The sequence below is a fragment of the Lactuca serriola genome, chromosome 6 (genome assembly GCF_051521515.1).
Source record: "Lactuca serriola cultivar US96UC23 chromosome 6, Lser_US96UC23_V15, whole genome shotgun sequence".
NCBI classification, from domain to species: domain Eukaryota; kingdom Viridiplantae; phylum Streptophyta; class Magnoliopsida; order Asterales; family Asteraceae; genus Lactuca; species Lactuca serriola.
In genome coordinates this window covers 58,734,737-58,753,141 of record NC_136413.1, presented here as the reverse complement: position 1 = coordinate 58,753,141, position 18,405 = coordinate 58,734,737, and the positions used below count along the sequence as shown (strand labels likewise).

At 34.7% G+C, this 18,405-nt stretch overlaps 1 protein-coding gene across 1 annotated transcript; it reads right to left on the bottom strand.

The window, feature by feature from the left end:
- Positions 1-17,049: 17,049 nt before the first annotated feature.
- LOC145059253 (uncharacterized) lies at positions 17,050-17,868 on the bottom strand. The gene is made up of 3 exons (XM_079007101.1): positions 17,619-17,868; positions 17,459-17,541; positions 17,050-17,359 (listed from the first exon to the last, which is right to left on the bottom strand). Exons 1-3 carry the CDS (start codon positions 17,713-17,715, stop codon positions 17,249-17,251), a joined length of 291 nt encoding a protein of 96 aa, XP_078863227.1. The 5' UTR covers positions 17,716-17,868; the 3' UTR covers positions 17,050-17,248.
- Positions 17,869-18,405: the final 537 nt, after the last annotated feature.

Below are 18,405 nucleotides of genomic sequence, written 5' to 3'. Positions count from 1 at the left end.
TTTGATGAAGTATTCACGTCCGCAGCTCGTCTCAAGTCAATAAGACTGTTGATTTCTCTTGCAGCCGGGAACGGATGGAAGGTTCACCACTTGGACGTAAAAATGACATTTTTATATGGTGATTTAAAATAAGAAGTGTATGTTTGCCAAATGGAAGGTTTCATGAAGAAAAAGGTGAAGAAAAAAAAGTCTACAAATTGGCAAAAGCTTTATACGGTCTTCGACAGTCTCCAAGAGCATGGAATTTGAAACTTAATAATACATTGAAAAATATAGGTTCTCAGCGATGCATGCAAGAAAATGTTGTTTATAGAAAGGTTTCAAACGGATAATTTATAATTGTTGCAGTTTATGTAGACGATTTATTCGTGACGTCATCAAGTCTAATGTTCATAAACCAATTCAAGTAACTAATGGTGTTGCAATTTGAAATGTTGGTCCTTGGTGAACTAACTTGCTACTTGGGAATTGAATTACTACAAGAAAATGGTTTTGTAAAGGTGAAACAAGAGAGTTGTGTTATGAAGATTCTAAAAGAGGAAAGCATGCAATAGTATAATGTAACTCAATGTACGATGGATCCGGGACTAAAATTGTCAAAAGCTGAAGATAAACCTGAAGTTGAAGCTACCCAATATTGAAAAATATTGGGTTGCTTATGATATCTCTTGCATACACATCCAAATTTAGCATGTTTGGGTTCAGTAGTTAGCTGTTATATGCAAAGTCCAAGATAATCTCATACACGCACTATTAAACATAATCTTTGTTACTTGCATCGTACAACATCTTATGGAATAATATACAAATGAAGTAAAAACTTGAGCTTGCTAGGCTACAGTGATAGTAATCATAATGTTGATGTCAATGATGGTAGAAGTAAAACATGACATGTTTTCTACCTTGGTGACTCACCTATCACTTGTTGCTCCTAGAAGCAAGATACAATAGCTTTGTCCTCATGTGAAGTTGAGCTCATGGCAACTTCTACATTTGCATGTCAGCCCGTTTGGTTAAGGGAGTTCTTAGTTGAGCTGACAGGAATGAACAAGCAGAAGGTGTTGATTCACATAGACAACAAATCAACAACTGATTGTCAAAGAACCTTCTTTAATGGAAGAACCAAACACATCCACACTCGATTCCACTTCATTCGAGAGCGTTGGAAAATGAGCAAGTGATAGTTGAACATATTTTGAGAGACAAGAAATGAGTAGATCACTTACAAAGGCCTTAGCTCGAATAATGTTCGCGGAAATGGAAATGTTACTTGGCGTGCAAGAATTACCTTCGACTCAGAAATTCAGGGGATGATTGTTGGGAATTATCTAAGAACCGATTATGGCTTACAAGTGTGGATTGGGTTCTAATTTTAGTTATCTTGGAGTGGTGTCCAAGTCTTTGTAATTTCCTTGAGTAATAAGTAAAGCAAACAAGGAAATTTTAGATGTTTACAATTTAGTTTCCTAGTTATATACTAATGTGTTTAGCATAGTATACAAATGATACGTAGCGATCTATAGACATTCATACATTGTAGTTTTTTGAGTTACTTTTTACTTTAATAAAAGGCTTGCAAGTTTATGTAGTATAACTTGATTCGTTTCTTGTTTTTCACTTTATGGAGGGGGTGGATGGTGACAAAAGAGATAAAGGGATAAGATAGGATATGAGAGGGGAGGGGAAGGTAGGTGTGATGGGGTCCTTATAATTTATCATTTAGAGACTTTGTAATTAAAAAAGATAAAGAAATTAAAAATAGTAGAACTTGATTCTATAAACATTCATACATTGGAGTTTTTTGAGTTACTTTTTACTTCAATAAAAGGCTTGCAAGTTTATGCAGTATAACTTGATTCATTTCTTGCTTTTCACTTTAGGGAGGGGGTGGACGGTGACAAAAGAGAGAAAGGGATAAGATAGGAGGTGAAAGGGGAGGGGGAAGGTAGGTGTGATGGGGTCCTTATAATTTATCATTTAGAGAATTTGTAATTAAAAAATATAAATAAATTAAAAAGAGTAGAACTGTTATTTTAGATGAATAAAGGAGCAGCCATGTAATATTTTGAAACTATAAGGACCATCCATGTCAATAAAAATGTTTGAGAATGAAAAAAATGAAGTTTTATAAAGCAAAAGGACAAGTTATGTAATCTTGTCTAAAAAGCATAATTTTAATTTATGTTGAGTAATGGTCAAATGCTTTTATATTCTGATACCTAACTCAAGAGTCTTTCACTTCTTCTCATGTCCTCATTATAAATTATATATATTATATATTATATATTATATAAATTTCATGTTCCCTTAGGAACAGTAACTAGGTTGATTTTTTTAAACTTTTTTTTTTGTCTTCTTCCTGTTCATCCATAATTGTTTCTTTCATAATTTATGCTCTTTATTAGAGAGAGAGTGCTGTCCACGTGGTGTAATCAACGTAGCCACCGTATACGTGTTTTTTTGATCTACTTCTGCTGTCTACTCATCTCTACTCACCAATTTCCGTTATTGACACTCTCATCTTCTACTGCCTCCTTACTCCGCTCCACCCGCTCTAGCGTCTCTTTTAGTTTCATTCCCACCTCTATTGCTGTTCTGACACCGTCTCCCACCACTTCTTCTTTGAATCAAATGGCTACCACCGCCTCTCCCTCTACCTCAATACGACGTGACCATTGACTGCCTGCACCACCGCCATCTCCGTTTCTTAGGGTTGTTCCATCGTTTATTATTGATTTGGGTATGTGTTTTGTGGTTTGTAATTGATTTTGGAATGGATCGCCTGCTCTTCGCTATTTCTTCATCAACATCCCAAACTAAGTAACTATGTTGTTTCTCTGGGTTTACTACCTCCAACTTCACAATGTTGTCGCCATTCATTTTTTATTTGGGTATGTGCTTTGTGGTTTGTAATTGATTTTGGAGTGGATGATTATAAATCTAAAAAAAACTCAAATTTTCTTTCGATTTACTCTTGCACAATAGAAATTATTGTGGGGTTTTTTTAGAAGTTGTTTACGTTCTCAATACTGTCTCTTCAATTGACAGTTATTTGGTTTATTTATTATTTGGGTTATGCATTTTTAACTTCGAAAAAGGGTAATGAGTTTCATTATAATTACAGTTAAATTTGATTTCTGAGGTATTGCTTCCTTTTAAGTATAAGTTTGCAGATATTTGATGGTCATAATGGTTCTGCAACAGTTACATATATTAAAGTGAACCTATTAAACAATGTTTGCATGAAGTTAACAGTAAAACATTTTGGCTTTAAGACTGAAAAGTGTCACTATTAATGGCTGTTATAGACAATTTGTTTCATTTGATTAACCTCCTTGGAAACCTTGGAAATGATATTGGTATGGAAAAGAAAGTGATAGCAGAGGTCTTTGGATTTGACCGTATTAAGTTACTCTATAAAGTCTCCTCCGAACTTCTTCCAGATATGTCTTTAAGCTGTAAAGTTCTTTTTGAGTTTCAGTGTCCTTTTTTTGTCATTAGGATGGACGTAGGGGTAATATTAGAAACCACAACAATAATTTCCAACACACTATTATGTTGCTTCTAATTATGACACAAGTTTGAATTTGTTGCAACAAATGGTTAACTGTGGTGTTTTACATGCATTACAGGTTGTTCATTGCTTCTTTGCTTCTTGATGAAGTCTTTTACTTAGATGATCTTCATAAATTGAGAATCAAGAAAGAATTCAGTAAGTTTCCATCTTTTAACAAGTTATAGTTTTAATTGCTTTTCAATTCTCATTAATGTTAATTTATTGTATTTCTATTATCATGACTAGATGTTGAACAATAGAGGTGATTTTGGATAAGTCATATAATTTTTTTTTTTGTCATTTTTGACCAGCTTATAAGAAAAACTAATTGTAGGAGGTAAAATGGTTGAATGAGATAAGTCAAAGTTATATGGTTTATTCAAAAATTTGTTACATCATAAATGTGTTTCAAATATAATAACTTTTATATATTTGTTCAAGCTCCATGAATAACATTTTCATGATCAATTGGCATTTGGCGGTTGCCTCTAACATAATTACAAATTTGATCATCGAAACGAATAATCATTATGTTGCCTTCTCTTTTTGGAATTATTAATGTTATTTAAGAATAAACAGTTCGTTTGCAGAAACACGTGTTAATAACTAATTAAGTTAAAACAACTTAGGAACTAAAATAATGAAAAGACATATATAATAAGATGTGAGTCACATACAACTGGCCCACCTCATAATCATTCATAGACATATTTTTATTTCAATTAGGTAACAGATTTAATTTTTTCCTCGAATTTCTAATTGTGTCTGCATTAGTTTAGTATTCCATTTTGCCTCTTCTTATTCTTTCAAAATACGAAAAAGAATATTTCTTTTTGTTGTAATTTTCCATTATAATAATCATACATACATGTCTTTAATAGGTATCTAGCACATGGTACAACAACAGATTACATGTTTAAACTTGTATACATCCCCATGACTTTTGCATTTGAGGTTTATATGCATTTGTTTCTTCTATTGAATCTACCAAATTATAGCGACATATTTTTAATTTACATAACGGAGATGGTTTTTCAAAATACTGTGTCTTAATAACAAAATATAATAAACATTTTACATTTATTGGGAATTATTTAATGAATGTATTAGGTTGCAACTGCTAGATAAAACTGTAAAGTCGGTTTCAATCTAAAGGTGGAATTAAGGTTTTGCTTGGGATGGTTTATTCAGGACTCCGATCATCAGACCGCTGCTTCTTTAAAACCCTCTTCTTTTTGAACTTCGTCACCTCATACCGCTTCTGGTGAGGCCTCTTTCTTTCTCTCTCACTTATTTTATTACTTCTATGTATTTGGCTTAATTTTATTTATTTACTTGGACATGTTTAATCACCTTATCATTTTAGACATTATGTTAAATGTAATTGACTCTTGCCATAAGTGTTGTTGATGGGTGGAATTGTAATTTACATTGTAGCTTCTTGGATGTCATGGACTCCTTGCAAATCGTCATCCAGGAAGAGCCTTTGTAGATGATGTTGATTAAGTTGGATTATTTTTTAATGTCTGGCTATTAGTTTTATAAGGAACACCAATGGCCATGACAAATTTATGTAATTGATGTGTTTTAATTTATGATTTAAATGTAATGACCTTTTAGTGTATGATTTATATGAATGTTTTTTCTCGGTTATGGTCTAAGTTTTGACCTATAACCCTTGGTGCCACCTTGATGCTAAAAAACAAAACACCTCTTGATCCATGTGAAGCATGGGTCTTTTCCCTAGTTGGAATTAAAATCAACTCCATCATAATTAAGATGGGGCTCATACCATGTGACTAACTCACTTTAATTCATTATCAATTCGATTTACTATCTTTTAATTTACTATTGTTCATATTGCGCATAGGGATTCAGACGGTTAGACCCAATATATTTAGTAGGCCACTAATTAAATGTAAAGTTGATAAAGCAACTAAAGAAAAGAGAATCACCGTAGGCGTATATCACACATTCTATCTGTTCTTTCTATATAATGCTTCTAACTTCTATCATATCAGTCAATTGTTCGCATATCATTTAATTTATGGGTCTAGTGTACAGTAGATGATAAATTAATAGAGAAAACTATAATCTGTGTTAATTTTTCTTCATGGGGTGTGATAGTTTCAACAAGTTTTACAACAATGATATATATGAATAAAGGTTGAATTATTTTAGCTCTTCTCGTTGATAATTTTCAACTATAAGTACATGGTACAACCCTACATAGATGAAGAAAGACTTTAATCTTTCTAGGAAACTGTGTTTGTGCTAAATTGATGAATGCAGTTAGAACTAGGTAGAAGTCGGATTTAGTCTTTAAGGGATAAACCATGAAAAACGTGAGTAATCATAAACAAAAATAACATAGTAAAGATATCCACCATACTAAAAGGATAGGGCCCCACAAATCACAATGAAATAAATCTAATGGATGCAAAGATCGTTTGGGATTAATCCAAATCGTAAACGTTGTCCCTTATAAAATTGAAAAGGTTTAAAACTAACCAGTTTTGGAAGAAAAGAAGTAACACATAAAAAACCCAACTTATGTAAACTAGAAATAACATCAAAAGAAATGTGTCCTAAACGAGCATGCCATAATTCAAAAGAAGTTTTTTTTGAAACACCGCAAGTTTCTTTCAAAGCTATAAGTCCATTCTTGAGAACATAGAATCCATCTTCAAATAGGTCTCTTGCTATCACCTCTTTGCTTACTCTGTCCTGTATGGTAAAAATGGTTGAGAAAATAAGACATCAACCGGTTAATCCCTGGTAAGTTTACTAATGGATAATAGATTATTTTGCTAAATGTGGAATAACCAAGACATCACATAGTAACAATTTATTAGAGAGCATGTATTGACCAATATGAGAAACAGGAAGCTTTTGACCATTACTAAAGGTGAGATGCATATTACCAATGTTTGGAGTCGTGTGAGAAACGTTATCTGATGTAGAATTCATGTATGAAGTGGCACTAGAATCGACGTACCAATCCAAGTGTCCTTTGTGCACAAGACATTGTGAGTGAAAGGACTGAGCTAGATTTGCATCAGAAACTGAAGCATTAGACGAATATATGTGTAGTGTAGAGTAGGATGCGATGATGCGTAGTGTCCATTTGTTCTACATAACTGATAGTGGAGAGGATAGAGACCACCATGTCCTATGCCACCATTAAAGCCTCCATAACCACCACCACGTGTCAATTTTTTATTTTGACCACCTCTAGTATGGTGGTGTTGCTAGCATGTGGTTGTTGAGAGAAAAAAGACACAGGTTGTGTAGATGAAACATGAAGAGAATGTAAAAATAGTTCATGACTTTCAGCATGAGAAATAAAATCTCAAAAAGAAGGATATGGCTTGGAAATGTGAATGGAAATAGAAATCATTTCATAGGAGGCTCCTAAACCATAGAGAAATCATTGAATTTTTTCCATATCTTCAACAGGTTGACCCATTGCAGCTACCTTGTCACAAATACTTTTAAACTTCCTGTTATACTAAAAAACAAAAGAGGTACCTTTGGAAATCTGCCTAAGGGAATCTCGAAGGGAGTGAATATACTCTACACAAGAGTTGTTATTAGCAAATTTGGAGTGAGTGGAGGTGAGGTTAAGAACCTTAAAAGCAACTTCCTCAATGAGAGAGGAGTGGAAAAGAATTATTGCACGTTGGTCAAGATATTTCCACGTAAAAAGGGCAAGATTGGGAACTTTCTTTTCTTCTTCAGTAGGGTTTCAGGGGAAGCATGGGTACCATCAATATGAGTAGTTAACTCATGATAAGAAAGAAGTAGAAGCGTTTGATTCTTCTAGAGGAGATAGTTGGTAGAACAAAGTTTAATTGGGATCATGTGGAAGAGAGTATTCATCGGGAAAGATCCATCATCCAATGTAGACGGAGCCATCGAGAGGTGCCAACATTGGATGTGATTAGGGTTTATATAAAGAAAAGATTGAGGGAGGATAAATGGTTGATACCATATAAGAGTTATAAGATTAACCACACATTACATTGTGTGTTTTGTATTGATTTTATAATCATATGTATACAACAAATACTCCTTATAGGAGTAGGATAAATACAAATACATGTAACTAAAAAACCTCATTATTATCTGTAACGTCCGCAAATTCGGGCTTGTCAATTTAGAGACCATAAGCGTCAAAAATGACTTTTTGATAGAAGATTATTTAGAAAAAATAATCTTAACCAAGTTATAGTATATGCAACAAGGGTTCCGTACAAATAAAGAACGTTGAATTTCAAGTTATAAAGAATAAGTTATGAACCGTCAAAGTTTTACGGCTAAACCGGCACGGCATCACGTAACGTAAAAAGTGAATTTTTGACGAATTACATTTTAGCCTTAGCAATCTAAATGAAATTCGTAATAAACGTTAAACCAAAAACTTTCATAAAAAGAATGTCAAAATCTGACTTCGTATGAAGAAGTTATGATTTTTCTAAGATTTAGCTTAACAATGCACAACCCGGAAATCAAATTTTAGATCGATCGATTTTTAGCCGGCACAAACTAAATGAGAATTGAAGATCTTATTAATAGGAGTTCAATGATAAAAAGACAGTAGAAAACGGAGCTTGTATGCAAATGTTACAGATGTTAGAAGATAATTAGCTTTTGGAATAACTAGGAGGCGACACGTGGCGCGATCTGAGCCACTGCTTCCTCACCACGACCTGCCACCAAATGGTGACACCTGGCCAAGAACACCCTGCGTTCATCACTAGAATGTACTACATTCAAACCGAACTCAGCCTATAAATAGAGGTGCAAATCTCCTATTTTCTTCACACCTCTCCACTTCTCTTATCCCAATTACTCCCAAACCTTCTAAGCTTTTCTTTAACACCTCCTAGGTGTTAGAAGCAAGTCCTGGAGCGCGAGAAGGGTCCGAGAAGAAGAGCTTTTGGCTCGGAAGTTCTGCCCCCGTAGATCCCCGTTCCTAGCCAAACCTCCTAGTAAGTGACATATGCTTACCCTACTTTAAGTATAGCTTATGTTTAAGTTTATTATCGTTATTATGAACTTATAAACAATATATATATATATATATATATATATATATATATATATATATTATAAAATATAATATATAAAGTGTTATTATAATATCTTTTAAATATTCGTGGTACGGGGAATCTAGTATGAAGGGATGCATAAGGCAGTTGGATTTCAGAAGTGCTATAATGCCAAAATGGTCCTGCCCTCCAGTGTTTCATATCTGGCTCCTGTTTGTACATAGGGGTTGAAAAGTATTTTTTAACACTTATAAAACATTGTCGCTCATAAATAGTTGCTATAAATATTAGACTAAAATCTAGTGGTAATAATACTAGGTTTCGTCGAAGGAAAAGACAATTGTTAGAAGAGAAGCACTGTCCGAATTTCGAATCATCACTTTAACAAGTGAGTGCGTAGTTACTTTCATTTTACACATAGATATGAAGTATTTAATATAAATTATGTGTTATGTGTGCATATTATTTGTGTTCCTGATATCTATGTTGGATGAACGATTTACACATGTTTTAAATTATTTAAATTGGACATGTATTTTATATCTACGAAGATGTTGGGTAGAACATGGGTAGATAAATGACAAGGGATGAAAGATGATATAGATGAATATTGGCAGCTGCGCCACAACCTGTAGATGTTTTTAAATTACGATGTACTCTAAACATCCTGGCAGCTGCGCCTAAAAGATAATATTGGTAGTTGTGCCTAATAGAGAACATCATAATCCTGGCAGTTGCGCCTAAATGATAATATCGGCGGTTGTGCCTAATAAAGAATTTCCTAACCCTGGCAGCTGCGCCTAAATGATAATATTGGAAGTTGTGCCTAATAGATAACTTTGACAGTTGTGTCATTGGCAACAATGGACTTCGTGTCTATTCCTTAGGGGAATCCTTAGGAATGAATGAGTGAATGATAGATGATTCTTAGAGTATATCCTTAAGAAATAAAGAAGATAATGGGGATGGGTAATTGAGTTAATTGTTTGATGATGAAACATAATAACTTTATTATTGTGGGTTCAAAACCCTATGTATTCACCAGGTTTCCCAACCTAACCCATTCAGTTTATTTGTATCACAGGTGACGATATGAAGCCACATTACACTGAGAGATTAAAAGAGATGTAGATCACTAGTGTAAATGAATGTAAGGTCTGTTCATGCTTTTGTTTTTGTATTGACGCTGACATCCTAAAGTTCAATTATAAACAAAATACATTTATTTAGAAATGCTTTGATAATATATTTATCTTGTTTTCTGGGAAAAAATTCGGCAATATTATTCTTTAAAATGGATACTCTGATTTTTTTAAATAAACATAAATAAATTTTTTTTAAATGACATGAATTTGGGGATGTCACAGTTGGTATCAGAGCATTAGTTTAAGCGAACTAGGAATAAGGATTTATTTCTTGACTTATACTTAGAATGCTAAGCGATGATTGTGAGTTGAGTGTGTCTAATATATTTTTGGTAGTACACCTGAATAGACACAAGCACTAGCTTATTTAAGGAAGATGCCTAAATTGCTTTTATGTGCTAAATGATTTATGCTGCCTTATATGCTTTATGATGTTATCGTTTGATCGGATCTATGGTCTATTTCCGACCAGATCTGAAAATTTTATGTGCTCAGATTTCTAAACATTTAACTACAGTATTAGAACTGGCATATAACTTTTCGGAGTGATATACGTCAATCGTAAATAAAGCTTTCGTATCTAAATTCTCGTCACTGCACACCGAACGTCTGATTTGGTGAATAGATCGACATGGTGGGAACTCGAAGCGGATTTGGAAATGCTAATGAAAATGCTAACGCTAATCAGTAGCCTGTGATTGAGCGTGAACCAGAAGTAGCGGCTGCACCCAAGCCAATCACTATGGAAGGAGTACAAGCAATGATTCAAATGATGTTGGATCGTCAGAGGGAAGAGACAAGGCGTCTACGTCAACAGAATATGAATGAACTTACTGTGCTTGTTGAACAACCTGAAGTGAATGAAAGTCAGTCAGAAGAAGGACACAGATAATATGCACACATAGCACGTAATTTATATTAAATACTTCATATCTATGTGCAAGAAGAAAGTAACTACGCACTCACTTGGTAAAGTGATGATTCCAAACTCAGGCAGCGCTTTGCTTCTAACAATTCTATTTTCCTTCGACGAAACCTAGTATCATTACCGCTAGATTTTAGTCTAATATTTATTGCTACTACTTACGAGCGATACTGTTTTATTAGTGTTAAACAATACTTTTCAACCACTATTTACAGATAGGGGCTACACATGAAACACCGGATGGAAGGACCATTTTGGCATTGATCCAACAACCCTATGCAGGCCTTCAAACCAGATTCCCCATACTGCGAGTAGTTAAAAGATATTATAATAACACTTTGTATATTATATTTTATGATAATATATATATATATATATATATATATATATATATATATATATTGTTTATAAGTTCATTATAACGATTTTGAACTTAAACATAATCTATAATTGAAGTAGGGTAAGCATAACTCACTTACTAGGAGGTTTGGCTAGGAACCGGGCTCTGCAAGGGTAGAACTTCCAAGCCGAAAGCCCTTCTTCTCTGAGCCTCCTGGCACTCCGGGACTTGCATCTAGCTCTTGGGAAGTGCTAGGGAATGGGAGGGGCTAAGAGGGGTGTTTAAGAGAGAAAGAATGGGAAAGGTGTGAGTTTTTAGGGTGATTTGCGCCTCTATTTTTAGGATGAGTTCGGTTCAAATGCGGAGCGTTCCTTTGCTAAAACTTGAGCGTTCGTGGCCAGGTGTCGTCATCTGGTTCCAAGCCGTGGTGAGGAAGCAATGGCTCAGATCGCACCTCGGGTCGTTTGTTGGTTACTCCAAAAACTAATTATCTTCTAAAAATCTGTAACTTTGGCATACGAACTCTGTTTTTGACGTTCTTTATATATACACATGTAGGTATTGATGGGATCTATAACTTTCGTTTAGACTCCGTCGGCTAATTTTGACTTTATTTTTAAAGTTATATTTTAACAGACTTAGACAGTTAAAAATCGTTAAAAATTCATAACTTTTTCATCCGAAATCCGTTTTCGACTTTCTTTATATCATTGAGCTCCTATTAATGAGATCTTCAATTCTCATTTAGGTTGTGTCAGCTAAAACTTGATCGATCTAAAATTCCATTTCCGGGTTGTGTACTGATATACTAAATCTTAGAAAAATCGTAACTTCCTTATATGAAGTCAAATTTGGATGTTCTTTTTATGCACGCTCTTGGTTTAACGTATACTACGACTTTCGTTTAGATTGTTAAGGCTAAAAATTATTTTATCGCAAACTCACTTTTTACATCACACAACGTCGTGCTGGTTTTGTTGTGAAACTTCGACATGTCATAACTTCTTCGTTATAACTCGGATTTCAGTGTTCTTTATATGTATGGAATCCATGTGACATATACTATAACTTAGTTGAGATTATTTATTCTATATAATCTTCTATCAAAAGTTATTTATTGATGCTTATTGTCTCTAAATTGAGTAGCCCGAATCTTTGGGCGTTACACTGGGTTTGGGCCCAAATAGGTCGATTTGTTGATTCAAAGCAGTGGTGGGACGAGGGTTGGCAGTCCCTTCTGGAACCCCTTATGGGGCCCCATTATTATTATTATTATTATTATTATTATTATTATTATTATTATTATTATTATTATTATTATTATTATATATATATATATATATATATATATATATATATATATATATATATATATATTAATGACATAAATATAATAAATAATAGAAATGATCTTTAGCTTCCAAAAGTCAACAAAAAAATTATGTTTTGAAGTTGATAATATAACGTTTTTGAGATGTGATAACAATTTTCTTTTAACATGTAAAATTATGTTATAAATAACTACTTTTAACCCCAAAAAATAGCTTCATTAAGCCCAAAAAACAACTTCTTTTAGCCCAATAAAAAATATCCTAAAATCAATCGGAGCGGTGGGGAGGGTGTAATCCAAGAATTCGCGGTCGGGGCCGGGGGTAGGGGTGTAACGCTTGGTTCCTGTATGAAGTTATTCTCCTAAATTGTTGATTTTTTCTGTTGGACTCTGCGAGTTTAAAGCTTCAACTTGGTGTGTTGAGTGGACTTTGGCTGCGGGAATTAATGAACCAACTCGACAAGTTGAGGTGCCTTAACTCGGCGAGTTGGTGGCTGGAAGGAAACCCTAATTTTTAGGGTGTTGCACCCTATTTAAAGGCCTTAAAGTTTCTTGGCTGGCCTCCTTACTAGCCTCCTATGTCCAGAAAACCCTAAAAGCATTTATCATCGTCCTTGTGAGTGTGTGAGTTTGTAGAGGGCCTTAAGTGTTGATACTTTGCACACTTTTGGAGGATCTTTGAAGTTGAAGGTGCATAACTTGGAGGAAAGACCTAGATACAGAATCTCCCACTCATTTCAGTCATTTGGAGGTATCAAGTTTATACCTTACTTTGTTATTGTCTAGATCTATTGTTTTGGGGTTTTATCTTGATTTTGGGCTCATGGTTGAGTTACCTAAGAAGTTGAGTGTTCTAGGGGTTGTCATGTTAAATCTAGCCATTTTATGGCCTCATTTGGCTTAAAGTTGCAAACTTTACTAGGTCTTAGGTCCCGTTTATGCAATAAGTCCTTTATTAAACCCATATTGAGCCCTAGGGTTTCTTTTAGCATGCATGGACGTAAAGTTGGAAACTTTAGATGATTTTCCAGCCTTTGGAGACCATATCTGCATATTGGGACTTTGTTTTGAGAGTTTAAGGGCTTAATGGGTCAAGCCTCACTCTAATAAGTCTAGGGTTTGGGTGTGACTCACTTTGGATGATTCCTAAGGGAAAGTTGGAAACTTTACTCTTCTAGACATCATTTCGAAGGAGATATGAGAATTGAAGTTCCTAGATTCGAGGAAAACAACTTAATGCATTAAGTTTTTGGATTTCTGGCTAACTCGGCTAGATGAATAATGAACTCGGCGAGTTGATGAGAGTTTTCCCGATCTGTGTAGTTAATGGAGAAACTCGACGAGTTGAAGGACAACTCGACGAGTTGGGTCAACTCGAACCGTTGACTTTGACATTTGACTTTAGTCTTTGACAAAGTTTGACTTTTAAGGGGTTTAGGGCATTTTGAGTTGTATTTAAGGAATTGTTTCTTTTTAGGGGTTGAGTAGAGCTGATATTCGGATCAGGGACCTAGTCAGCTATCGTTCAGTATTTAAGGTGGGTCTTCTCACTACACTCATGGGTCGAAGGCACCAAGGTTGGCCCATTAATTGATATGAAATGTGTAGTCATGGAATATGTAATGGTAGCTATTTGATCTATGTGTGAGTTATGTGAAGACCATGGGAGGAGCCCATGGCACTTGGTAAGACCATGGGAGGATCACATGGCTCGGGGATATAAGACCATGGGGGTAGCCCATGGCATTCTAAGTGAAGACCATGAAGGGAGTCCATGACAACCTTATATGTATGTGTGTGTGACATTATGTGGTTATATGTTTTGTGTGTTTTGGGAAACTTACTAAGCGTGTGCTTACAGTTTTGTTGGATATTATAGGTACTTCCAGCTCTAAGGGCAAGGGCTCGGCTTGATGGCGCAGCGTGCACTCTCCAACGTTTTTCCACTTATTATTATGGACAATATGATATTTTTGAACAATATGTTGATGTATTGAATTTTGGAAACAACTTATAATGGGAATTCCTAATTATTTAACATGGATTGTTAATATTTAAATGAAAAAAGTTACTTTGAATTTTGGGCCGTTACATGGGGAGGCTGGAAATTTCAAGGGCGGGAGCATGGGCAGGGGATGGGGAAATTTCGGGTTGGGGGTGGGGGATGCAATCCTTGTCCGTTTTGCGCTCGTTGACATCCCTATTTGTATTGAAATTACTATTTTGGTGAGATGTTGGGCGCGTAAGTAGATCTGTCATGATCCCGACCTTGACCACAATGATTTTCACGGCTAAAGGAGGTACTAATGGGTTTTATACAAAAGAACAATCCTATGTGCTCATGCAAAAACCCTAAAGCTTGGATCTAGGTTTCTCTATTGTACATGTAATTCATACAAGACTTGAATATCCTAATCTAGCATACATTGAAATTGAGATCTATAACAAAACAAGTTTAGATGATACCTTTCAATAGTTACAAGAATCTTCAATCTTCAAGAAGCTTAGTGTCACAAGTGTAACACCTCTAATGGCTCACAAACACCACAAGCAAGAGGATGATCTAGAAGAGATAAGGAGAGAGGCTGAATTCCCGTTATAGTAACCTTAGGATTTCTTGGTGTAGCCGAAACTGAAGCCCTGGGGTATCTTATATAGCTGAGCTGCTAGGGTTTCAGTCAAAACCCTAATTGGATGACTTAGGCCCTAAGTAGCTTGAGAACCTTCAGGAATAAGGCCTCCTTGGACGAAATTAGAGTGGGATTCTACTCCTAATTTCATCCCCCTTATGTCCATGAAGATTCACAACCCAAAACCAACTATCACATAATTGACAGTTCCAGTCCCCTTTATTTAATTAATCTCTTTTAGCCACAAAAATTAATTTTTAATTAATTCTTGACTAATATTAATTAAACTATATGATTTCTCCTTTAATATATTATTCATATAATATATTAATAAACCATAATAACCTCTCTCTCTATATATATAAATCATCCTGTCAAGTTGCTTTGGTGAAGGCAACCTAAAAGGACCATGCACAACCGGGTCAAGTACATACCAAATATAGTTACAGACTTAGACACTAATCCAACAGGTACACCCACCGCACCTTCTGCCACAAGAATACACACATATGATGTGGTTGGGAGTGTGAAGAGGATACAATGTCAAGTCATTGTTGTTTGTATGTGTGTTATGTTGCAAGGCATGATGAACATGCATGTCTTGTTTTGTGCGTGTCGTATCTTCTACAAAAAGTTGTGAACGCGCTTTTTTGAAACTTCTGAAGTTGTTGAGTGAAGTTGGAGACAGTATCCAAATCACCTTTTGTAAAGACAGAAACAAGTTGGAGTACTATCTTGGTTTTTGACATAGAGTTGCTAACGTTAGCGAGTTTGTCGTAGAGGTTTTGAGATGAGCATAATATACATTAGGAATACTGCAAGGTGAGTCTTATTGAACTACTATTTGAGATAAGTGGCTTGTATAGTTTTGTTATCCTTGATTATTTCTTGAAGACGTTTCCAAATTTTATGAGCGGTAGCATATGGTTTCATGATAGTTCGCAACAGATTCGTTTATATCGTGTTGTAGATCCACTATTTGACGGAGACATCAAGTTGTTTCCAGGTCGCTTCATCGATATTAGCAGGACAAGGATTTTCTAGATCGATATGGTCGTGAACATTATAAACACATGTGTCGATATGGAATAGTTCCACTCATGAGGCACAGTAGTAGTAGATTTGATCCAAAAGAATGAGGATGCCAATTTTATGTTGCTTATGGTGAAAGCATGATTGAAGAAGGTTTTGCTGTGTTAACTTTTTCAACGGTGAGACCCATTGATATCGAATGAGACAAGAAATAAGGGGGAATGTACTCTCGATGACAGCTAGAGGAGAGCAAAAAAAAAAGGATTTGACACCATAAAAGCTAGCATGTACTTGTACTTCTAATTGGTAATTGTCAACTATAATTCCTCTTAAAGAAAAATTGTGAGCCCGAAGTAAATGATAAAACCTTTTAAATAAGGGAAAAATATATGTGTTGTTTTTACATAAATAAATACAAGAAATCATTCATACTTTTATTTTTTATTTCTATTTATCTTTCTTTTTTGAAACGACAAATTAACATTCACTTAATTTACTACTAAACACCATTTATGTCTTCTAGTGAGACTTGAACTCATTACCTCTTATTCGAGAATTCCTCCTTATCGTTAGGCCAAATGTTTAACAAATGTCAAAATTAAGAGAGGAGATTATGAGAGAAAATTAATAGAATCTACATGTAGAAATATATAAGTAGGATTAGATCATAATTGTATATAAGCAAGAGGATAAATACAAAAAATAATTAAAAAATATTTAATTTTTTCATATATTTATAGTCTAATAGAAAACATAGCATATTTCAACTCCTTTTCTGTACTTGAATCTGGTTTCTTGTTGAGAAATTGATGGTAACTAAAATCTTCAAAATTTACAACCGTGACAATATTAAATGTCCAAATCTGTTGGTCAACTTCACTGACGTCCAACTGTCTCATAACTTCCTTAATTTATAAAACATATGTACAATTTAATTTTATTTTATTTTTAACTTATGACCTTTAGATTACCTGAAACTAGTTGGGGTCATATGCCACCCACCAACAGATAAGAGAATATATAGATACAGATGCTCATGAATGCATATTATATAATATGTTATTTCGAATTAGTGTTGATATAGCTAAAATTACAAGGTTTACACCCGGACTCCCAGTGAGTATACGATTTTATCTAGTCCTCCATCTAGCTAGGTCTCTCCTTTTAAGACATATATGTTACAGTGAGAAAGAAAAAGCTATATAGATCGAGAAGGTGAAATACGACTTATATATTTCAAGGTTTGCGGTGCTGGGTGTAAATGTAGTCCAAGTGAGCCTCAGCAAGAACTCTTCTCTTCAAACACTCTTCGTCTTCACTTCCACAGTTCTCCATGCCCATAAGCTCCTATAAATTAAATCATTCCCAAATAAAAAGATAATCAATAAACACCTAATAGTTAGTTAATTGGTATAAGAAACATAAAAAATTAAGAAGGTAACTTACGTTCATGGAGTTGATGGTTTCCAACTCAACAAGAGATCCCTCACTGCTGTTGATCGATTCATGGTGTTCATCCATCTTTTCACCTGTATATTCATCCAAAAATGTTAGATTTTGTTAAGAAGTTTAGCAAGTTACAAGGAAAAAGGTTTGATTATATTACCTGGTTTGGTGTGCAAGAAACGCGCAGATGTATGTGAAAAGACAATAAGGGAAAGAATGAAGATTAAAGGAACACCACAACGGACGCTGTGCTTCATTGTCTCACTTCTCGGGTGTTGCTGAGAGAGAGAGAGAGAGAGAGAGAGAGAGAGAGAGAGAGAGAGAGAGAGAGAGAGAGAGAGAGAGAGAGAGAGAGAGAGAGAGAGAGAGAGAGAGAGAGAGAGAGAAGGAGGAGGGTGTGTTTGTAATGTATATAGTATGTTGTTGGGAGTTGGGGTTAAATACATACAAAGTGGGGTGGGGGGCACTGATATATTCATCCAGATAGACTCCCAAAGAAGCTGATTATTATATTTAATATAATATTAATCTCTCTCTCTCTCTCTCTCTCTCTCTCTCTCTCTCTCTCTCTCTCTCTCTCTCTCTCTCTCTCTCTCTCTCTCTCTCTCTCTCACACACACACACACACACACACACACACACACACACACACACACACACACACACACACACACACACACACACACACACACACACACACACACACAAATATTTTATGTGGTTCTATATCAAATTGTCTACTTCCATTTGATATTCTATCTTCTATCTTTTATCCATCTTTTATATATCTTTTTGATATTCTATCTTTTTTTATTGATGAACTTTAGACAAGTAACTTATAGTTTAAGATTTTCTTGTAATATACATGTCTCATTTATTATAAAATGTATTGGTATATAAGATATTATTCTTTTTTTTTTTTTTTTTTAAATACAATATTTTCTTGT